The sequence below is a fragment of the Stegostoma tigrinum genome, chromosome 38 (assembly GCF_030684315.1).
Source record: "Stegostoma tigrinum isolate sSteTig4 chromosome 38, sSteTig4.hap1, whole genome shotgun sequence".
Taxonomy (NCBI): Eukaryota; Metazoa; Chordata; class Chondrichthyes; order Orectolobiformes; family Stegostomatidae; genus Stegostoma; species Stegostoma tigrinum.
The window spans coordinates 21,034,412-21,058,334 of NC_081391.1; the positions used below are offsets into that span (position 1 = coordinate 21,034,412).

At 45.1% G+C, this 23,923-nt stretch overlaps 2 protein-coding genes and 1 pseudogene across 2 annotated transcripts; all 3 read left to right on the top strand.

Moving 5' to 3' along the window:
* The first annotated feature begins 854 nt into the window (after positions 1 to 854).
* LOC132206535 (ferritin, middle subunit-like) lies at positions 855 to 3,267 on the top strand (annotated as a pseudogene).
* A 5,695-nt stretch (positions 3,268 to 8,962) lies between these two features.
* On the top strand, positions 8,963 to 11,355 carry LOC132206384 (ferritin, heavy subunit-like). Its single transcript, XM_059640463.1, has 4 exons — positions 8,963 to 9,064; positions 10,144 to 10,290; positions 10,833 to 10,958; positions 11,209 to 11,355. The coding sequence occupies exons 1-4, from the start codon at positions 8,963 to 8,965 to the stop codon at positions 11,353 to 11,355; spliced, it is 522 nt and encodes a 173-aa protein (XP_059496446.1).
* A 4,425-nt stretch (positions 11,356 to 15,780) lies between these two features.
* Positions 15,781 to 18,178, top strand: LOC132206463 (ferritin, middle subunit-like). The gene is made up of 4 exons (XM_059640654.1): positions 15,781 to 15,882; positions 17,000 to 17,146; positions 17,678 to 17,803; positions 18,032 to 18,178. The coding sequence occupies exons 1-4, from the start codon at positions 15,781 to 15,783 to the stop codon at positions 18,176 to 18,178; spliced, it is 522 nt and encodes a 173-aa protein (XP_059496637.1).
* The last annotated feature ends 5,745 nt before the right edge of the window (positions 18,179 to 23,923 follow it).

Consider the following 23,923-nt stretch of genomic DNA (forward strand, 5'->3'; position numbering starts at 1 on the left):
GCGATTTTAGATACAAGGAAAGATGAAGGAAATTGGGATAAATCTCCTTGAAGCATAGTTGATTAAGAGGTGTCCCCGTTGAAGTGACAAAAATAATGAACATTCTGGCAGGGTAAAGGAGGATATCCTGTTTTCACCAGTTGATACGGCAGTGATGAGGGGTCACAATTTGTCAGTAAGGGAGCTCTGAGATGAGGACAAACCTCTCTATTCAGAAGGTTGTTAGGATTTGGAATCTGATGCCTGGGAGAGTGGCGGAGGTAGATCCCATAGGTGGCTTCAAAACAAGAGCTGGATATATACTTGGGAGTGACGAATATAGAGGGTATAGGGCTGGAGATGGGGACTAGGTGGGTAGCTCTTTCGGAAGCCGATACGGACATGATGGGCTGAATGGCCTCTGTCGTTAAAAATCCTCTGAATGTCCACCCAGGAACTTTTGTAAATTTTGGGTTTGTATTCCTCTCAGTCTTAAATGTCCAACCCAGTCCTCTTACATCAGGATACCCTGATCCTGGACTCCCCCATCATTGGGAACATCCTTCCTGTCCTTGCCCCGTCTGATCCTGTCACAGTTTTCTATGACCCAGAGCCAATTTGCCACCTTTCTGTCTCATATCCCAGCACAACAGGCAGAGAAACTGACACCTCTTCTTCATTGACTTCCTCGTGCAGTTTGTCACAACCACCTTAATTTAGAAACAAAATGTTAAAGCTTTTTTCAATTGCCAGTCATCATCAGCTCTGCCCTTCTCTGTGTCAGTGCGGGATGGCCCCCAGGAGTATAAATACAGAGCTTGTCGGGGAGCAACTCAGTTCTGGGGTGGTCTTGGTTTTAATGAACAAGGCTAGTGATGATGGCCTCCCAAGCGTGTCAGAACTACCACAAGGACTGTGAGAATGCTGTGAACAAACAGATCAACCTGGAGCTCTATTCCTCCTATGTTTACCTCTCCATGGTGAGGCTTGTGATCTTGAATGGTCTATTTCAGTGTTAGGGCTGTGATATGATTGTACTGAGCCTTTAAGTGGCTTCTTGCTCAATGATTTAGTACTACCATATATCTTGTCTGTTGTCCTTCCTGGAATGAATCCTGTGAGTGCTCTTAATGCTAATTCTGTAGCAATTTTAAGCTTGTCTTGTGTTGGAGCTGGCTCTTGTCTAGGAGTCCCCAGTATGTTGTAATTCTGGGCAGAGCACATTTTTGGTGCTGAGGGATGGCCTGGTTCTGCTTCTTAATTCAACTCCTCCTTCCATGTTGATATCAATGGCCCATTTATATTTGAAATCATTTACATCCTTGTGGAAGCTTGCATCAGTCCAAATCTAACTTTTTATATCTTGTCCTTTTAATGAAGCCTTTTTTTTAATAAACATCCTAACTGTGATGAACTACTGGAAATAAAAGACTAAAATGAGCTGCTGGAAAAGCTTAGTGGGTCTGGTAGGATCTGTGGTGAGAAATCAGTTCCTGTTTTTGGTCCGGTGACCTTTCCTTCATGGTTTTTAGTTGCTACTTATGAGGAGCAGACTTTTTCCACTCCCAAGATGGATTATCTGGAACAAAAATCAGTCACTGTCTCTTGTGCAGATGAGGTGTTAGGACAGTGGGGCTAAATCAGATGAGTGATGTTGGTAATGTGAGGAGCTCAGATTTCAGCTTCTCTTGGTCAACATGCACATGCCCCTTCATTCAGTTGGACAATGCCCTGATTGGCTTCCAGCACTGGGTAATAGTGTTTCTGACCTGCAGTGCAGGGATGTCTAATGCCTGTTGCCAGCTGTGACCGTCACCGTGCACTGTCTCACCAAGTCACCGACCAGCGGTTGTAGCGGGTGCTACTTAATCTTTATTTCTAGATGTTTGAACAAATATCTGTCTAGTTTAGTTTATGGATGACCATAAATGTAAATACCTGTCTTCTTACTGTCCATCTAACTTCCATTTCGTGAGCAAAACCAAGCTGAATTGAGTGAAATTTACTTCCCATTTTGTCTGTTTGCAGTTCTCTCTCTTTGACCAGGATGATGTTGCCCTCCATCACTTTGCTGAGTTCTTCAAGGAGCAGTCCCATGAGGAGCGGGAACACGCTGAGAAACTGATGGCATTCCAGAATAAACGTGGAGGCTGAGTCCTCCTGCAGGACATCAAGGTTGGATTCTGAGAATGTCTGTCTGTTTGCAGCTTTTTGAGCAGCTACAATCGACTGGTATCTCCATCTATTTAGCTTCAGGATTGATCAAATACTATGTCAAGGGCAAGTTGTTCACCAAAACAGGATTTGTTTAGGGAAAAGGGAAATACTTTGCATTTGTGACTCAATAGCAGAAGGCAATTCAGATGATCCAGGCTACTGGATGGTGAGCACATGTCCCTGTATGTGACTCTATATGGACAAGGTGAGGTAACAAAAGGTAAGGCTGAGAACTTGCAGCTACAAAAAGCAGCAGCATCCAACCTCACTACATCCAGAAGAGGTTTGTAATGCCTTGGGACCATTCTGGTCACTACATCAAACAGTAAAGCAAGGGATTACTTCCATTGCGACTGATTCTAGATACGACTTCTTTCAGAATTCACAGTAACAGTGGGATATGTTAACATTTCTTTATTCTCAGACCAGCATAAAATCTAGAGGGTTTTTGTATCCAAGTAAAATTTTTTGTCTGAATGTAACCCCTGGAAATGATGAGGGATAACTAACTGATCAGATGTAGACTAATGATACAACTGCCTGCTGAGCTGTGCTTTCTGTTCCTGCTTCCCTCCCTTCAGAAGCCAGAGCAGGATGAGTGGGGCAATGGTCTGGAGGTGATGCAGAGAGCTCTGCAGATGGAGAAGGATGTGAACCAGAGTCTGCTGGATCTGCACAAACTTGCCTCTGACCACATAGACCCTCATGTGAGGTTTTATCCCTTTCCTGGAAGAAAGTGATCTGTTTGTGTACTTCCAGGGTGGGGAATCCAATTATTTTTCTATCTGCCTCCTGCAGGATGTTTAAACAAAACCTTGTGAAGGCATCACTTGCATGCCCCTCCCCCATAGTGAGGTGATGGTCACTTCTGTCATGGGAGGTCACTGACATTTTTTGATCCTTGTTGGATTAATTTTGTCTTCCAGCTGTGATTTCATGGAGAGGCACTACTTGGATAAGCAAGTGAAGATGATCAAGAAGCTGGGAGATCACATCACCAACCTGAAGAGACTGGGAGCCCCTGACAATGGCATGGGAGAGTACATGTTTGACAGGCTGCCACTCCGTTGAATGGGGTCAATATCTATATCTGTTGTACATGGTGACCTCATTCTACTAAATGACTAGTTGTTCTCTGAGCAAATTAAAAGAGTGTTCACCATGGAACTGAGTACAGTGTGTAATTTTCATAGCTTCTGGTTCTTGGAGGTTTTTTGTGTTTTAACATCTGGTAATCAAATCCATTTTCTGTTCTTTCTTGCAACCTTTGATTCAATGCCTGCCCCAGTAATTTGCTCGGTGTTTGCTTCTGCTGAGAGTCTGTAGGGATTGAGTGGGCAATCTTGTCCTTGGAAATGCCACAACTGGCAAATATCTGCATTGCAGACAATGCCAGAACAAAATCTGTCCTCAGCTTTCCCAGGACAATTTTTCAGGACCAGCTTCGGCTCAAAACCATGACTGAAATCTGTCCTGTGCCTAAACATTAGGCATTGCCAAGGCCCGTCCATTCATTCAATCTTCAGCATTTTTGGAAAAACCAAGCTGACACTGGAAACCAGGAACAAAAGCTGCTGGGAAATCTCAGGTTTGGTAGTGAGAAGTGTTGAACAGAACCGGGACACGAGACACGTGTTTATCTCTTGACTGATTTTGTTGCCAGGCCATGAGGTGTTTTGCACCTACTTGTTCTCTTGCTTAAATCCCACTGACTTTAATAGGTCACAAAATTCCTCATTACAAGGATATAAAGTTGACCAATCGTGCAAGGTACACCTGCTTTTCTGCAATTGCTTACCATTTACATGTTTCCTGAGCTAGAGAATTGTTTCTCTGGTATGTCCTTTCCATTCAGTAGAATGAAAGCTCTGCTTTCTCCCTGACAATGCTAATGACTATGGCCTCTATTAGGCAATGAAGCAGTGCCCACCTTCTAAAGCATCTGCTGTAACTCCTGTCCTTGCTCTGCAATGCAAAGGTGACAAATGCTGAGGACACCTGATGACAATAAAGCAAAAACCAAAATACCACTTGCAGAAGTCAGTAGTTCCAATTTCCTTTACATTTAATTGTGAAGAAAATCAGCTTTCTGATGTAATCTGGCCTCCATGTGGCTCCACACACGCTGCATTGGGTCTAGCTCATTGCTGTCAATCACAATCAGTCACTGGTTTCTAATGGGTGACCACTGACAATTCCTTGACAGGATAAGGATGTCACTGACCAGGCAGCATTTATCCTCTGTCTGAACTGCCCATGGGCCCATTAGTCAACTACAGTGCTTTAGGCTTGGTGTCATATACTGGCCAGACCAGGTAAGGATGGCAGTTTGGCAGTTCCCTTCCCTGAATGACTTCAGTGAAAAGGATATTTTATTCAGACTAGGAATTGCATGCTCATTTTTAGGTTCATAATGCCCAAAGAGAGTTTTTCAGACAGAATCAGGACAATGGGCCTCAGTCCCACACTCCAGAAGCTTAACAGTTGCCAGCTCAGAGCAGCCACGAGATTCACTCCTTCCACCACTGACACACAGGGACTGCAATGTGTACTATCACCAAATGTTGCAGAAATCCACCAAAGCTCCCTAGACAACACCTTCCAAAGCCCCCATTACTTGCCTTGGGACAAGGGCAGCAAATACATGGAACACAACCGCCTCTACGTTCTACACCAAGCCATTCACCATCCTGAGTTGGAAACATGGTCCCATTCCCCTAGTGTGCTGGATCAGAATCCTGGAATTCCCTCCCTAACAGCATTGGGGATCTGCCTACACCAAATGGGCAACAGCAATTCAAGAACGCAAGCCACCACATTCTCTCATCTAATGTTAGGCCTGATCTCCGAGGGTTTCAACTACCTCTGGCTGATGGTTCTTTTGTGAAATTGTCAAGTTCTAGCTGAACCACAGCTGGAGTGCTCAGTTCTAACAGCTTCGACCCAAAGATGGTTATGCACAGAATTTCTGGAATGAACTTGGACAGAGAGCTGGTTCATTGATGATAACGGTTTGTCCCAGTCCCTCTGTGTAGAAGGTTAAGGGATGGCTGTGTTTGAAATTTCAAAGAGGATTAATGGATTTGACAGAGTGGACAGACAGAATCTGTTTCTTGTCTATGGTCATTGAGGACTGTGTGCAAAATAGGATTATAATTTTCACATTACAACTAAATCATCCAGGATAGTGTCAAAAACAGCTTCTTTGTGGAGAAGATAATATGTGCACGTGCTGTTAGATATTTATTGGGTAAGGCTTGACTTTGACAATCACTTTCTAATTTCAACACTAAAAATATGTGAATAACACATTTTGTTTGAGAAACATAGAAAGACAAAACAGGCTCAATGTTCCAAATCTGATGTGAGTACAGGAGCAGAGAGACTTTGGGTTTCAAGTATGTGATTATCTGAAAGTGACCAGCCAAGATGATGCTGTTATTGAGAAGGCTGTGGTGAACCAAGCATGTGGATGAGGGAAGGGCAGTTGACGTGGTGTACATGGACTTCAGTAAAGCCTTTGATAAGGTTCCACATGGTAGGCTATTGGAGAAAATACAGAGGCAGAGGATTGAGGGAGATTTAGCAGTTTGGATTAGAAACTGGCTTTCTGTAAGAAGGCAACGAGTGGTGGTTGATGGAAAATATCCAGCCTGGAGTCAGGTCACTCGTAGTGTGCCTCAAGGATCTGCTTTAGGACCACTGCTGTTTGTCATTTTTATAAATGACTTGGACGCAGGCATAGGTGGATGGGTTAGTAAGTTTGCAGATGACACTAAAGTCGGTGGAGTGGTGGACGGGGTGGAAGAATGTTGCACGTTGCAGGGAGACTTGGATAAACTGCGGAATTGGGCTGAAAGGTGGCAAATGGAGTTCAATGCAGATAAATGTGAGTTGATTCAATTTTGGGGGAATAACAGGAAGGCAGAATACCGGGTCAATGGAAAGATTCTTGGCAGTGTGGATGTGCAGATGGATCTTGGTGTCCATGTACATAGATCCCTGAAAGTTGTCACCAGGTTGATAATGCTGATAAGAAGGCTTACCGTGTGTTAGGTTTTATTGGTAGAGGGATTGAGTTCCGGAGCCGTGATGTCATGCTGCAACTGTACAAAACGCTAGTGCGGCCTCATTTGGAATATTGCGTGCAGTTCTGGTCACCCCATTACAGGAAGGATGTGGAAGCATTGGGAAAGGTGCAGAGGAGATTTACCAGGATGTTGCCTGGTCTGGAGCGCAGGCCCTATGAAGAAACGCTGAGGGACTTGGATCTGTTCTCATTGGAGAGAAGTAGGCTAAGAGGGGATTTAATAGAGACATACAAGATGATCAGAGGATTAGATAGGGTGGACAGTGAGAGTCTTTTTCCGAGGATGATGACTTCAACTTGTACAAGGGGGCATAGCTACAAATTGCGGGGTGATACATTTAAGACATTTGTCAGAGGCAGGTTCTTTGCTCAGAGAGTGGTAAGGGCGTGGAAAGCCCTGCCTGCCAATGTAGTTAACTCAGCCACGTTAGGGGCATTTAAACATTTCTTGGATAAGCATATGGATGGTGACGTGATTGTGTAGGAGGTGGGGCTTGGATTAGCTCACAGGTCGGCGCAACATCGAGGGCCGAAGGGCCCGTTCTGCGCTGTATTGTTCTATGAACCTTGTGTTTTCAAATTGAGGCATCGAGTATAAAAGCAAGGAATTGATGATACCCCTCTACAACTCATTGGTTAGACCACATTTGCAGTGATGTGCTCAGTTCTGGGCGTGGCTTTTAAGGAAGGGCATGCAAGCCCTGGACAGAGTTCAAAGGTGATTTATAATAATGACACCTGGAATGGGGAATTTCAGACACACGGAAAGATTAAAGAAATAGCGCTTATTCTCCTTGGAGCAAGGAGCACTTGTTGAAGTGATCAAAATTATCACCAATTCTGTCAGGGTAAAGGGGGATATTCTGTTTTCACCAGTGGATACGTTAGTGACGAGGGGTCACAATTTGTCAGTGAGGGAGCTCACAGTGAGAGGAGGAGAAACCTCTTCACTCAGAAAGTTGGTAGGGTTTGGTATGCGTAGCTGACAGGAGTGATGGACGCAGATTCCGTAGGTGGCTTTAGAAAAGCAGCTGTATACATATATGGAAGTGGCAAATTTAGAGGGATACAGACATAGGGCTGGAGAGTGGGGCTGCGTGTGGAATGCTTTCAGAAACTGAATCAGGCACGATGGGCCAAATGGCCTCCTATCATTAAAAATCCTCTGCATGTTCCCCCAGGAAATTCTCAGAGTTTGGAGAGGGGCTTTGTACTCCTCTCAGTGGGCACCTGTACAAGGCACCTTTAATGTGGGAAAGCTGTTACACATCAGCAGAGACATGGTCCTTTACACAAGGTAGACCCAGTTCCACTGGCAAAGAAATGTTGACTGGGGATCCCCCCACTGCTGACCTTCACCCACCGTCACAGCCAACGATAGCACACGCCTATCTTCCACCTGGATGGCCGTTGGGAACTTGTTTTGCATTGTACTTTACCAGGACCCTCCCCTCGATCGTACCGTCCTGGGTGGCCCTGCCAGGAGGTGAAATCCTCTTCAGGTATCACTCTCAGAACCAACAGAACACTCGAGGCTCTCCATCACTGCGAGGTGACAATCCACAGGCAGGAGCTGGAGGCAGGGAGATGCTGCTCAGGTACAGACCCATCACAGAATCGGAGAATTGTTGTGGCACAGCAGGCGGCCATTCGGTCCTTTGTGCCTGTACCTGTTCTGGTTGTTTTCTAATTCTGCCTGTAGAGATGTTACAAAATCTCTGGATCTGGTATGGACTTGGACCAAGGCTTCCTGGTCCACAGCTAGGGACATTACCCCTGCATCACAATACCCTGGCTGCACTGGTTGTACAAACTTAGAATCATCGAAAAAAAATTGTTGGATTCGGCCATTCAGCCCCCTCCAGACTGCTCTGCCATTCCATGTGATTGTGGCTGATTCCATAACTCAGTCCCATCTTCCCACTCTCTCTCCATACTCTTTGATCCCTTCAGCCCTCAAAGCTACACCCAACTGCTCCTGGAAAACATTCAAAGTTTTGGCCTCAAATGTTTTCTGTGGCACAGAATTCCACAGGACCCCCACTCTCTCGGTGAAGAGATTTCTCCTCATCTCAGTCCTAAATGTGTCCTTAGGCTGTGACCCCTGATCCTAAACTTTTCCATCATCAGGAACATCCTTCCTGTCTTTTCCACAGCTGACACTATGACAATTTTCGATGACCCCGAGCCAATTTCCCACCTTTCTTTCCCAAATCCCAGCACAACAGGCTGAGAAACTGACACTCCCCTTCCTCAATGAGTCCCTTGTGCAGTTGATCACAACCACCTTAATTTAAAAACAAAACGAGCAATCTTTTTTCAAACCATATTTACTTCTTTTAAAAAAGAACCAAATAACACACGACCTGAGTGAGTGGTGCAGAAGGTTTGAGATGCCGAATGGCCTCCTGCTGTTCCAATCACAGAATAACCATCCAGACCTGGCTCTCATCTCCACCTCTGATCAGCTCTGCTTAACACACCCTCCCCCTCTCTCTCATTGGTGCCTGTATGCATGGGTGGCTCCTGATTGGCTAGCAGCAACTGTCAGTCATCATCAGTTCGGTCTCCCTCTGGGTGAGTGCCGGTTGTCTCAGGAGTAGAAACACAACAGCTTTGGGGATTGAGGCCTTAGTTCCAGAGTTGTCCTTGTGATTGTGAGCAGGAATAGTGAAGATGGCTTCCCGAGTGTGTCAGAACTACCACAAGGACTGTGAGGATGCTGTTAACAAGCAGATCAACCTGGAGCTCTGTTCCTCCTATGTTTACCTCTCCATGGTGAGCTTTGTGGAATTGAAGCCTGTGTGATAACAGTGTTGACCTGTTTGGGGTTTTTATGCTGGGTTAATGACTTAGCCGTAGCATGTATTGTTTTCTGTGGCCCTTCCCCTGATGCAATCTCGTGCAAGTCCTAACACTGACTGTCTATTCAGTTTTTGAACACTGTCTTAATATACAACTGGCTCCTGGGTGTGGATCCCCAGTTGTCCATCTTGGGACAGTGTAGCCCTTGGTGATTGTTTTCATTGAACTCTGGAGGGTTGAGCTGGTTTTGCTGATAAATTTAACTTGGTTATATCCCTTTTTCTTCAGAAAACCTTCCCTGGTAGGACACAAATGTATCCTTTTGTTTGAACCTTGCCCCATTTGCCAGACTGGCTTATGTTCAAGATCTAAAGTTCCCTTAACTAAAGACAGCAACTGCTGGAAATCAAACAGCAACAAGAATAGCTAGAAAAGTTCTACAGATCTGCAAGGAATGGTGGAAGAAATCCGGTCAAATTTTGGGTCCACTGACCCTTGCTCAGTGTGTTTTGTGAGCTATGAAAAGTGGCACACACTTGAAATATTAACTCGTGTCCAACAAAGCAGTTAGAATTCTGTGTGGAGTGGGTGGTAGGACACTAGGGTTATTCAGGTGGGTGATGGTGATAATGAGGCTGCTGACTGAGATTTCTGGCTGTGTTAATGACTGACTGCATTATTCATAGCATTTCATTCAGTTGGATAGGGGCCTAACTAGTCTCCACCTCGCGAACAATAGTGTTTTATCACCTGCAGAACAGGGATATCTAATAGCTATAGACAGCTGTCCCCTTCATTGTGCACCATGCCACACTCTATCGCACCATTTTAGCAAAACACAGGTGAGGGATTGCATTTGGTTTTTGTTCTCTATTTCCAGAAGTCTGGCTAAGTATCTGTTACATGGGTTATAATCCATGGAAGGTGACTTCCTGGCTCTCTCTAGTTTTGCCCACTTAAATGTGGAGTCAAGATGGTAACTGGGTTAGTATCTGAGAAGAGGCATTGATGTATTTCAGACATTTCCCTTTATTGCCTCTTTCCCCCGACAGGTCTCTTACTTTGACCGGGATGATGTTGCCCTGCGTCACTTTGCTGAGTTCTTCAAGGAGCAGTTCCATGAGGAGCGGGAACACGCTGAGAAACTGATGGCTTTCCAGAATAAACGTGGAGGCCGAATCCTCCTGCAGGACATCAAGGTTGGATTCCAAAGCTTTCTTTTGCAGCTTTTTGTGAAATACCACTCCATTGTGGCTAGCTCAATCTGTTTAGCTTCAGGACTGAGCAAATACTGTATGAATAGGGGGGTTGCTCACCACAATACGATTCCCTTCACTAAAAGGAAACACTTTTGCACGTGATTGAACAATAGTTGGCAATTGTGATAATCCAGTATTCTGGATGGTGAGCAAATATCGGTGTCTACCGCTGCTTTGGACAAGATGAGGTGTCAAAAGGGAAAACAGAAATCTTTCAGGTGTGGAAAGCATCAGTATGAAGCCTTAATACATCTAGCAGATGTTTCCGATGCCTTGTGATTACTCTGATCACAGCATAGCAGGATCTGTTTAGAAATGTCCCCTTCAAGAACAGTACCAAATACAGCAGGTGTTTCACCAAGGTCAAGTCGGCCTGTAGTACTTCCCCGACAATGATGAGGGATAATTAACTGATCAGATGTAGACTAATGATACAACTGCCTGCTGAGCTGTGCTTTCTGTTCCTGCTTCCCTCCCTCCAGAAGCCAGAGCAGGATGAGTGGGGCAATGGTCTGGAGGCAATGCAGAGAGCTCTGCAGATGGAGAAGGATGTGAACCAGAGTCTGCTGGATCTGCACAAACTCGCCTCTGGCCACATGGACCCTCATGTGAGTGTGGTGTATTAAATCAGGGATTTTGAATTAAAAACAGGGATCAGACACTTGGTCCTTTTCGTTAGCCACAAGATCTCCTTTGACATTGTGGAGGGTTTTCTTGGGTTATACCAAGATCATCCTGTTTCTAAAACTGTGCACTTTCTCGAGTGTATTTGGCAATCTCCATGACATCACTTCACTGTTTGGTCTCCCAAGCTGTATTTTGTTGGATTTAACCAGTTCCCCTCTTTGCTTTCTCCAGCTGTGTGACTTCCTGGAGAGGCACTACTTGGATGAGCAAGTGAAGATGATCAAGAAGCTGGGAGATCACATCACCAACCTGAAGAGACTGGGAGCCCCTGACAATGGCATGGGAGAGTACCTGTTTGACAGGCTCACACTCAGCTGAATGGGGTCAATATCTATATCTGTTGTACATGGTGACGTCATTCTACTAAATGACTAGTTGTGCTCTGAGCAAATTAAAATAGTATTCACCATGGAATTGTGTACAGTGTGTAATTTCCATAGCTTCTGGTTCTTGGAGCTTTTTGTGCTGTCATGTCTGATCATCAATCCTTTGTTCTTTGTGACATCCTTTGATTCAATGCCTGCCCCAGTAACTTGCTCAGTGTTTGATTCTGCTGTGTCTGGGGATTGAGTGGGCAATCCTTTTATTGGAAATTCCATAACTGGTAAGGTTGTTGACAGATAAGTCAGCATTACTGACATCCACTCGCAGGGACAAGTTTGCAGGACCAGCTTCCAATCAATGCACTGACTGAAATCAGTCCTTTGCCTAAAGGGTAGGCACTGATCTAATGCACTGCCCTTGGTCATGTGTTTGGGTCTCTTTTTAAATAAGCAGATTCTGGAAACCAGGATCAAAACCTGCTGGGAAATCTCAGGTTTGGCAGCATTGGGAGGGAGAAGGGTTGAACAGAACCTGGCCATGAGACACGTGATCATCTCTTGTTTGATTTTGTTGCCTGACAGTGAGGTGTTTTCCAGCAATTTGTTCTAATGCCTTGGTGTTACTCATTTTCGTAAATCGTAAAATTCCTCCTCCCAAAGAGTAAGATAGAATGCTTTTCCGCAGTTTTTTTTCTTTGACATAAGCAATTGCTTATTGCACTCTTCCCTGAGCTAGGGAATTAGTTTCTTCAGTATCTCCTACTTACATGTAAGAGAAAGGAAACATCTACCTTGTCTTACAATGCTAAAGATGATGAGGAACTGCGTTGGGAATGAAGCAGTGCCCCCCCCTTGTTGCCTGTGTGATAATTTCTATTATTACCCTGCAACGAAGAGGTGACAAATACTGAGGATGCTTGGTGCAAAAGCAAGCTAAAATGCAACGAGCATGTGCAGAAATCAGCAGTTTCAATTTTCAAGCAGATCAGATCGCCTGCTGTCGACTGGCTGATCTGTGACTCCACACAGTGCACGCTGGGGGCCTAATCACTATCAATCAGCCCTGAATTACAATGTGACTGGTTTGTGTAAGTGCTTTAACAGGATCAGGCTATCACTGACGGGCAGCATTTATTATCCATCTCTGATTACCCACCCAGCCCATGAGTAATTCAAATTAAACCCCTTTGCTGTGGCCGTGGGGTTACACATAAGCCAGAGCAGGTAAGGATGGCAGTTTCTTACAAACAAGGACATTAGTGAACTAGAAGAGGCTTGTTTGCACCATCACTTCTGGAATGAGAATGATGTGCAGGAAATTCAGTGATGTCAGACAGAATCAGGAAAACAGGTTGCAGTCTAACACTACAGAATGTTGACAGCCTCCAGCAAACGAGCAGCCACTTTAGTCAATCCTTCCACCACTGACATACGCAGAGACTGCAATATATACCATCTACCAAATGCTGTAGGAATCCACCAAAGCTCCTCAGACAACTTCTTAAAACCATAACTACTTTCCATCGGACAAGGGCCGCAGAAATGTGGGAACACCATGCCTCTCCACGTTCTACACTAAGCCACTGCTCATCTGGCGTTGGAAACATAGCCCCACATTCCCTCCCTAACAGCAGTATGGCTTTGCCTACACCAAATGGGCAACAGTAACGCAAGAAGGAAAGTCACCACGTTCTCGAAACTAATGTTAGCCCTGATCTCTGAGGGGTTCAAATACCTCTGGATGGAGAGGTATTGGTGAAATTGTCAAGTTCCTGTTCAACCACAGCCGGAGTGCACAGTTCTGGCAGGTACGACCCCGACAATGGTCATGCACAGAATTTCTGGAAGTAACCTGGACAGAGAGATGGTTAATTCATCATAATGGCTTGTCCAGTCCCTCTGTGTAGAAGGTTAAGGGATGGCTGTAACTGATATTGTTCAGAGGACTAACGGATTTGACAGGGTAGAGAGGAAAGAACCCATTTCTTCTCAATGATCATCTCGGACTGTGCGTAGAATGGGATGACAATCTTCACATGAGAACTACATCATCCAGGATCATGTCAAAAACAGTTACTTTGTGGAAAGGACAACATTTGCACGCACAGATATTTACTGCACAAGGCTTGATGTTGCCAATCACTTTCCAATTTCAAGACATAAAAAAAAAAGTGAGTAATGCATTTTTGTCCAAGAAACACAGAAAGACAAAACAGGCTCGATGTTACAAATCTGATGTGAGTACAGGAGCTCAGAGGCTTTCGGTTTCAAGTATGCGATTATCTGAAAGTGGTCAGGCAGGATGAAGCTGTTATTAATGGAGATTGAGCCACCTATGTGAACCTTGTGTTTTCAAATTGAGGCATCGAGAATAAAAGCAATGAATTGATATTGCACCTGTACAAATCATTGGTTAGACCACATTTCCATTATGTACTCAGTTCTGGGCATGGCATTCAAGGCACGACATGAAAAACCTCAAAAGAGTTCAAAGGAGATTTATTAGAATGACCCCAGGAATGAGGAATTTTAGATACACAGAAAGATGAAGGAAAATGGGCTAAATCTCCTTACAGGTGACCTTGTTGACATGATCAAAACTATGAACAATTTTGATAGAGTAAAAAGGATATTCTGATTTCAGCAGTTGACTTGTCAGTGACGAGGGGTCACAGTTTGTCAGTAGGGGAGATCAGAGTGAAATGGGAAGAAACCTCTTTGCTCAGAAAGTTGTTCGGATTTGGAATGTGCTGCCTGGAAGAGTGACGGAGGTCGATTCCATGGGTGGTTTCAAAACAAGAGTTGGATATGTCCTTGGAAGTGACGAATTTAGAGAGGGACAGAGATAGGGCTGGAAAGTGGGACTAATCAGGTAGCTCTTTCAGAAGCTAATACAGGAACGGTGGGCTGAACGGCCTCCTGTTGTGAAGAACGCTCTGAATTTCCACCCAGGAAATTCTGAGAGTTTGGGGACGGGGTTTGAATTCCACCTGTACAAGGCACCTTTAATGTGGGAAAGCTGTTACACATCAGCAGAGACATGGTCCTTTACACAAGGTAGACCCAGTTCCACTGGCAAAGAAATGTTGACTGGGGATCCCCCCACTGCTGGCCAACACCCACTGTCACAGCCAACGATCGCACACACCTATCTTCCACCTGGATGGCCGCTGGGGACTGGTTTTGCATTGCACCTTATCAGGAGCCTCCCCTCGATCGTACCGTCCAGGGTGGCCCTGCCAGGAGGTGAAATCCTCTTCAGGTATCCCTCTCAGAACCAACAGAACACTCGAGGCTTTCCATCACTGCGAGGTGACAATCCACAGGCAGGAGCTGGAGGCAGGGAGATTCTGCTCAGGTACAGACCCGCCACAGAATCGGAGAATTGTTATGGCACAGCAGGAGGCCATTCGGTTCTTTGTGCCTGTACCTGTTCTGGTTGTTTTCTAAATCTGCCTGTAGAGATGATTTAAGAGCTCTGGATCTGGTAGGAACTTGTACCAAGGCCTCCTGGTCCACAGCTAGGGACATTACCCCTAAACCACAAGACCCTAGCTGCGCTGGTTGCAGAAACATAGGATCATAGAAAAGAAATGTTGAGTCGGCCATTCATCCCTTCCAGCCGGCTCTGCCATTCCATGTGATTGTGGCTGATTCCATAACTCGGCACCATATTCTCACCCTCTCTGCAATCCCCTTTGATCCAGCCCTCAAAGCTCTCCCCAATTCCTGTTTTGGCTTCAATCGTTTTCTGTGGCAGAGAATTCCACAGGTTCCACCACTTCGCCCCCCGAGGTGAAGAGATTTCTCCTCACCTCAGTCCTAAACGTATCCTTAGATTGCAAACCCTGGTCCTGGCCTCCCCCATAATCAGGAACATCCTTCCTGTCTTTTCCACAGCAGACACTGTTATAATTTTTCTATGACCCAGAGACAATTTCCCACCCTTCTTTCCCAAATCCCAGCACAACAAGCTGAGAAACTGATGCCCCTCTTCCTCATTGAATCCCTCGTGCAGTTGCTCACAACCACCTTAATTTTTAAAAAATGTGTAACTTTTTTGAAACCAAATTGACTTCTTTTAGAAAAGAACCAAATGATCTATGACCTGATTGAGTGCTGCAGAAGGTTTGAGATGCCGAATGGCCTCCTGCTGTTCCAATCACAGAATAACCATCCAGACCTGGCTCTCATCTCCACCTCTGATCAGCTCTGCTTAACACACCCTCCCCCTCTCTCTCATTGGTGCCTGTATGCAGGGGTGGTTCCTGATTGGCTAGCAGCAACTGTCAGTCATCATCAGTTCTGCCTCTCTCTGTGTGACTGCAGGATGGTCCCAGGACTATAAATACAAGAGCCTGTGGGAGAGAGAGACTTAGTTCTAGAGTTTTCTTGCTGCTTGTGAGCAGGAATAGTGAAGATGGTTTCCCAAGTGTGTCAGAACTACCACAAGGACTGTGAGGATGCTGTTAACAAGCAGATCAACCTGGAGCTCTATTCCTCCTATGTTTACCTCTCCATGGTGAGCTTTGTGGAATTGAAGCCTGTGCTATGATAGTGTTGACCTGTTTGGTTTTTATGCTGAGTTAATGAATTAGCTGTAACATGTATTATTTTCTGTGGCCCTTCCCCTGTTGCAATCTAGTGCAGGCCTTAACACTGACTCTCTGTTCAAAACCTGAACATTGTCTTCATGTCCAACTGCCTCCTGGATGTGGATGCCCAGCTTGCTGTCTCTGGACAATGTAACCCTTGGTGATTTTTCATCTAACTCTGGAGGGATGATGTGGTCTTTGTCAATAACTAAATTTTAAAATTGGTTGCATTCCTTTTCTCAACAAAAGCTTTCCCTGGTGGAAACTTTTCCTGACACAAATATACTCCTTTTTGTTTAAAACCTTGCCCCATTCACCAGACTGTCTTGTGCTCAAGATGTAAAGTTCCCTGAACTAAAAGAACAGCAGCTGCTGGACACTAAACACCAACAGAAAAGCTCTAAACATCTGGTTGAAAACCAAGCTCTGGGTCCACTGACCCTTTCTCAAGTGGCTTTGAGCTATGCAATGTGAGGAAAGAGGCACACTTTCACACTATGTATGTGATTTTTTTTTTCTCTCTCTAACAAAGCAGTTAGAATTCTGTGGAGTGGATGGTAGGACACTGGGGTTATTCAGGTGGGTGATGGTGATAATGAGGCTGCTGACTGAGCTTTCTGGCTGTGTTCACGAACACATGTCCCTTCATTCAGTTGGACAGGGGCCTAACTGGTCTCCACCTCCTGAACAATAGTGTTTCTAACCTGCAGAGCAGGGATGTCTAATGTCTATAGATAGCTCTCCACTTCATCAGGCACCATGCCACATGTACTGTCTCTCTTTCTCGCTCACACAGGCCAGGGATTGCATTTGCTTTTTGTCCTTGATTTCCAGAAAGCTGGTGAAATATCTGCACAAAGGCTGCTTTAGTATCTGTTGTTTGGGTTATAATCCATGGAAGGTGACTTCCTGCTTTGCCTGTTTTTTTACCACTTAAATGTGGAATCAAGATGGTGCCCAGGTTATTTCCTGAGTGAGGAGTGTCATTCACGAATTTCAGACAGTTTCCTTTTAACCTCTCTCCCTCCCTCCCTCCCTCCACAGTTCTCTTACTTTGACCGGGATGATGTTGCCCTGCATCACTTTGCTGAGTTCTTCAAGGAGCAGTCCCATGAGGAACGGGAACACGCTGAGAAACTGATGGCATTCCAGAATAAACGTGGAGGTCGAGTCCTCCTGCAGGACATTAAGGTTGGATTCTGAAGCCTTCTGTTTGTGTAGCTCTTTGTGAGCAGCTACAATCGACTGGTATCTCCCTCTATTTAGCTTTAGCATTGAACAAATACTGTATGAAGGGGAGGTTGTTCTGCAAAATAGGCTTCCTTTAGGTGACAGGAAATAATCATCAATTGAGACTCACCAGAATAGTGAGTAGATATCAATGTGAATGACTCTCCTTTAGACAGACTGAGGGAACAAAAGCTGAGACAGGAAATTGTTGCAGTGTGGAAAGTAGCAGTGTCCAGCCTTTCAGAATCTAGAAGATGTTTCTAACACCACAATCGTGAAGCCTATTCTCTGCATGTGAATTGAGAATCGACATGAACAGTAGAATGTGTTTAGAAAATTTCTTATTCCCTCAGTACAAAATCTAGTTGTCTTGAACAAATTCAAGTTTGTTTGTAGTACCTCCTACAATGATGAGGGATAACTAACCGATGTAGACTAATGATACAACTGCCTGCTGAACTCTGCTTTCTGTTCCCACTTCCCTCCCTCCAGAAGCCAGAGCAGGATGAGTGGGGCAATGGTCTGGAGGCAATGCAGAGAGCTCTGCAGATGGAGAAGGATGTGAACCAGAGTCTGCTGGATCTGCACAAACTGGCCTCTGGCCACATGGACCCTCATGTGAGTTTGTAAACTGTATTCTCTCTCTTCCTTGGAAGAAAGTGATGTGTTTGTGCACTCTCTCTTGGTTTAAAAATCCAATTACCTTCTCCCAGCCTCCTACCGGCTGGTAAAACCTTTCAAAGGCATCACCTAAGTGGACCTCCACATGGTGGTGATGGTCGCGTCTGTCATGGGAAGTCACTTTCAGACACCTTTTTGATCCTCTGGATTAATTTTGTCTTCCAGCTGTGTGACTTCCTGGAGAGGCACTACTTGGATGAGCAAGTGAAGATGATCAAGAAGCTGGGAGATCACATCACCAACCTGAAGAGACTGGGAGCCCCTGACAATGGCATGGGAGAGTACCTGTTTGACAGGCTCACACTCAGCTGAGTGAGGTCAATAATGTGTCTGTTGTACATGGTGACATAATGCTAGTAACTTGGTTGTGCTCTGAGCAAATTAAAATAGTGTTCACCATGGAACTGAGTACTTTGTATAATTTCACAGCTGCTTCTGGCTCTTGGTATTGCTGTTTGACACCTGATCATTAATTCCTTTTCTGTTCTGATTACCCTTTGATTCAATGCCTGCCCCAGTCGTCTGCTCCTTTTCTCTTGTTTGTAGGAATTAGGTGGGCAATCCTCGCAGTGGAAATTCCACAAGTGTTCAATTTGGGTTTTTGGCTAGTAAGCAGTGTTGTATTGACTTTTTTATTCCAAACCAGCTTCTAGTCAATATCTTCAGTGAAACCAGCCCCCTGTCTCAATGTTAGACACTGCCCTTGGCAATGTTCAAGTCTCTTTTGTAAATAAGCAGGGGCAGGAAATAGCAGGTTTGGGGAGCATCTGTGGAGAGAACTGTTCTCAGTCCCAGGACCCAAGATACAGTCACATCTCGTGACAGATGTTGCCAGACCTGTGAGGCTTTCCAGCAATTTTTTTGTCGCACTTCAAATCTAGCAATTTGAGCATACTTTCACTCTTTTGAACAGGAATATATAGTGGAACATCCAGCATCTAAGATGCACTGATCTTTAGCACTTTAGATAAGCAATTGTTTCCAGAGCTGGGAAATAGTTTACTCTCTTTTGCTGCAGTGGGGGAAGGAGTAAGGGCACTGCCTGATTGTAGGAGAATGGCAAAATTTGTTTTCTCGTGTAGCAGTCTTTCTGCTTTTAGACAATGATCCTCATTATGTAATGCAGCAGTGCCCACCTTGGAGCCCCTGTGGTAGAACTTCTATCATTGCTCTGCAATGTAGAGATGCCAAAGGCTCAGGACACCTAGTAAAAATAAAGCTAGAATGCAAATGCCACTAGCAGAAAGCAGCAGTTTGTGTGCTTAGCAAGGAAATAAGCTCTCCTGATGTATGCTGACCGGCATGTACCTCCACCTGCAATGTGCTATGGCTGCCTAATTACTGGTGCTCAGGGGTGACAGTTTCCTTTATTTAAAGGATGAGGATGTCTCTGAGCTGACACCATTTATTTATCCATTGCTCATTGTCCCCAAGGCCAGGTCAGAGTCACACACGTGGCTGTGGTTGCAGCGTCATACGCAGGCCAGGTAAGGATGGGTTTTTGACACTGAATATAATGCTCCTCATCAGCTTCTTAATTCTAGAACTCCAGAGAGTTGTCGCACAGAATTAGGAGATCATTCCACCACTCCAGAAACTTGATGGCCTCCAGCAGCCACTAGATGCATTCTTTGCACCACTGACACACACGGAGTACACTGTGTACCGCCTCCCAAAAGCTGGAGAAATCCACCAAAGCTCCTGAGAATACTTTCCAAAGCCCTAATTACTTGCCATGGGAGAAAGGCATCTGATACAGGGGAAAACCACCCCCTCTAAGTTCTCCATCAAGCTACCTGCCATCCTGAGTTGGAAACACAACACCCCATTCTCCAGTGTTGGTGGATCAGAATCCTGGAATTCCCTCACTAGGAACATTGTGGATCTGACTACAGCAATTAAAGAAGGAAAGCCACCCCATTCTCTCATGGTGGGTGTGATCTCCGAGCGGGTCAAATACCTCTGGCTGGGCCGCCTTTTGTGAAATTGTCAAGTTCTAGCTCAACTCCATCTCGAGTGCATGGTTCTAGTAGGTTCAATCCAAAGATGCTTATGCACAGAATTTCTGGAATGAACCTGGGCAGAAAGTTAATTGGCTACGATGATAATCGTTTTCCCAAGTCCCTCGATGTAGAAGTGGACGGGATGTCTGTGCTTGAAATTTACAAGTGGATTCATGGATTTGACAGGGTAGATAGAGAGATCCTGCTTCTTTTCAATTCACATCCAGGACTGAGAGGGGGGAATTTGATGACATTCCTAGCAGTAGAAGTAAATCATCCATGATAAAGCAAAAAACAGCTGCTTTTTGGAAAGGATAATATGTGAATGAGCAGTTAGATATTTATTCGGTAAGATGTTGATGTTGCCAATCACTTTCCCATTGGAACATATGACCAAACAGGTAGATGAGAGTAAACCGGTTGATGTGGTGTATATGCATTTCGGCAAGGCGTTCGATTAGGCTCCCCACAGTAGGCTATTGTACAAAATGCGGAGGAATGGGATTGTGGGAGATATAGCAGTTTGGATCAGAAATTGGCTTGCTGAAAGAAGACAGGGTGGTGGTTGATGGGAAATGTTCATCCTGGAGACCGGTTACTCGCGGTGTACCGCAAGGGTCCGTGTTGGGTCCACTGCTGTTTGTCATTTTTATAAACGTAGAAGGATGGGTTAGTAAATTTGCAGATGACACTAAGGTCGGTGGAGATGTGGGTAGTGACGAAGAATGTTGTAGGTTACAGAGAGACGTGGATAAGTTGCAGAGCTGGGCTGAGAGGTGGCAAATGGAGGTTAATGCCGACAAGTGTGAGGTGATGCACTTTGGTAGGAGGAACCGGAAGGCAAAGTACTGTAAGATTCTTGGTAGTGTAGATGAGCAGCGAGATCTCGGTGACCATGTACACAGATCCTTGAAAGTTGCCACCCAGGTTGACAGGGTTGTTAAGAAGGCATACAGTGTTTTAGCTTTTATGAATACAGGGATCGTGTTCCGGAACCAAGAGGTTATGCTGCAGCTGTACAAAACTCTTGTGCGGCCGCACTTGTAGCATTGCGTACAGTTCTGGTCACCGCATTATAAGAAGGATGTGGAAGTTTTGGAAAGGGTGCAGAGGAGGTTTACTGGGATGTTGCCTGGTATGGAGGGAAAGTCTTACGAGCAAAGGCTGAGGGACTTGAGGCTGTTTTCGTTAGAGAAAAGAAGGTTGAGAGGTGACTTAATTGAGACATCTAAGATAATCAAAGGGTTAGACAGGTTGGATAGGGAGAGCCTTTTTCCCAAGACGGAGACAGCGAGCACGAGGGGCATAGCTTTAAATTGAGGGGTGAAAGATATACGACAGATGTCAGAGGTAGTTTCTTTACTCAGAGAATAGCAAGGGTGTGGAACGTTTTGCCTGCAACGGTAGGAGATTCACCAACGTTAAGTACGTTTAAGTTGTCATTGGACAAGCATATGGACGTACATGGAATAGTGTAGGTTAGATGAGCTTCAGATCGGTATGACAGGTCGGCACAACGTCAAGGGCCGAAGGGCCTGTACTGTGCTGTCATGTTCTCTGTTCTATAACATAAAAGATGAATGCATTTAAGATTATCTTCATTAGAAGGGTGATGGGGTCGGGGGGGAACCTGACTGAGGTCAACAAAATCATGAGAACTATAGACAAGGTGAATAGCAAGAAGCTTTTTCCCAGAGTCGGGGATTCAATGACTCGGAGTCATGAGTTCAAAATAAGAGCAAAGTTTAGAGGGGATTTGGTTAGATTGCCTACAGTGTGGAAACAGGCCCTTTAAGCCAAAAATGTCCACACTGGCCCTTGAAGCATCCCACCAAAACCCCCCACACTTCTGAACGCTACGGGCAATTTATCATGTGGATGTGTGGCAAGCTCTTTACGCAGAGGTTGGAGGGTGCCTGGCACACTTTGCCTGTGGAGGTGGTAGACGAAGTCACGCAAGTGTCTTTTTAAGATGTATCAGGACAGGTACATGGATGGGCAGGGAGCAAAGGGATACTGACCCTAGAAAAGAGATGACAGACTTACACAGGATCTCGATCGGTGCAGGCTTGGAGGGCCGAAGGGCCTGTTCCTGTGCTGTGATTTTCTTTGTTCTTAAATGTGGAATCAAGATAGTGACCAGGTTAGTTTCTGATTGAGGAGTGCCATTGATTAACATCAGATATGTTTCCCTTTCCTGCCTTTCTCTTCCCCACGGTTCTCTTACTTTGACCGGGATGATGTTGCCCTGCGTCACTTTGCTGAGTTCTTCAAGGAGCAGTCCCATGAGGAGCGGGAACACACTGAGAACCTGATGGCTTTCCAGAATAAACGTGGGGGCCGAATCCTCCTGCAGGACATCAAGGTTAGATTTTGAAGCCTTCTGTTTGCAGCTTTTCGTGAAATACCACTCAATTGTGGCTCGCTCAATCTGTTTAGCTTCAGGACTGAGCAAATACTGTATGAATGGGGGGGTTGCTCACCACAATACGATTCCCTTCACTAAAAGGAAACACTTTTGCACGTGATTGAACAATAGTTGGCAATTGTGATAATCCAGTATTCTGGATGGTGAGCACATATCGGTGTCTAACGCTGCTTTGGACAACATGAGGTGTCAAAAGGGAAAACAGAAATCTTTCAGGTGCGGAAAGCATCAGTATGAAGCCTTTATACATCTCAAGATGTTTCTGATGCCTTGATATCACTCTGATCACAGCATAGCAGGATCTGTTTAGAAATGTCCCCTTCAAGAACAGTACCAAATACAGCAGGTGTTTCACCAAGGTCAAGTTGGCCTGTAGTACCTCCCCTACAATGATGCGGGATAACTAACTGATCAGATGTAGACTAATGATACAACTGCCTGCTGAGCTGTGCTTTCTGTTCCTGCTTCCCTCCCTCCAGAAGCCAGAGCAGGATGAGTGGGGCAATGGTCTGGAGGCAATGCAGAGAGCTCTGCAGATGGAGAAGGTTGTGAACCAGAGTCTGCTGGATCTGCACAAACTGGCCTCTGGCAACACAGACCCTCATGTGAGTGTGGTGTATTTAAATCTGGGTTTCTGAATAAAAACAGTGATCAGACACTTGGTCCTTTTTGTTAGCCACAAGATCTCATTTGACATTGTGGAGGGTTTTCTTGGGTTATACCAACATCCTCCTGTTTCTAAAACTGAGCACTTTCGAAAGTATTTGGCAATCTCCATGACATCACTTCACTGCTCGGTCTCCCAAGCTGCATTTGGTCAGATTTAACCAGTTCCCCTCTTTGTCTTCCAGCTGTGTGACTTCCTGGAGAGGCACTACCTGGATGAGCAAATGAAGATGATCAAGAAGCTGGGAGATCACATCACCAACCTGAAGAGACTGGGAGCCCCTGACAATGGCATGGGAGAGTACCTGTTTGACAGGCTCACACTCAGCTGAATGGGGTCAATATCTATATCTGTTGTACAAGGTGACCTCATTCTACTAAATGACTAGTTGTGCTCTGAGCAAATTAAAATAGTGTTCACCATGGAACTGAGCACAGTGTGTAATTTTCATAGCTTCTGGTTCTTGGAGCTTTTTGTGTTTTAATGTCTGATCATCAATCCTTTGTTCTTTGTGACAAGCTTTTGATTCAATGCCTGCCCCAGTAACTTGATCAGTGTTTGATTCTGCTGTGTCTGGGGATTGAGTGGGCAATCCTTTTATTGGAAATTCCATAACTGGTAAGGTTGTTGACAGATAAATCAGCATTACTGACATGTACTCACAGGGACAAGTTTGCAGGACCAGCTTCTAATCAATACACTGACTGAAATCATTCCTTTGCCTAAAGGGTAGGCACTGATCTAATGCACTGTCCTTGGCCATGTGTTTGCATCTCTTTTAAATAAGGAGATTCTGGAAACCAGGAACACAACCTGCTGGGAAATCTCAGGTTGGGCAGCATTGGTAGGGAGAAGGGTTGAACAGAACCTGGACATGAGACACTCAATCATCTCTTGATTGACTTTGTTGCCTGACAGTGAGGTGTTTTCCAGCAATTTGTTCTCATGCCGAGATGTTA

Excerpts from the sequence above, each read along its gene's own strand:
- LOC132206384 (XM_059640463.1), top strand. The coding sequence starts at position 8,963 with ATGGCTTCCCGAGTGTGTCAGAACTACCACAAGGACTGTGAGGATGCT. Across the intron at positions 9,065-10,143 it reads CCTATGTTTACCTCTCCATG|GTCTCTTACTTTGACCGGGA; the intron begins GTGAGCTTTGTG and ends TTCCCCCGACAG. Across the intron at positions 10,291-10,832 it reads TCCTCCTGCAGGACATCAAG|AAGCCAGAGCAGGATGAGTG; the intron begins GTTGGATTCCAA and ends CCCTCCCTCCAG.
- LOC132206463 (XM_059640654.1), top strand. The coding sequence starts at position 15,781 with ATGGTTTCCCAAGTGTGTCAGAACTACCACAAGGACTGTGAGGATGCT. Across the intron at positions 17,147-17,677 it reads TCCTCCTGCAGGACATTAAG|AAGCCAGAGCAGGATGAGTG; the intron begins GTTGGATTCTGA and ends CCCTCCCTCCAG. Across the intron at positions 17,804-18,031 it reads CTGGCCACATGGACCCTCAT|CTGTGTGACTTCCTGGAGAG; the intron begins GTGAGTTTGTAA and ends TTTGTCTTCCAG.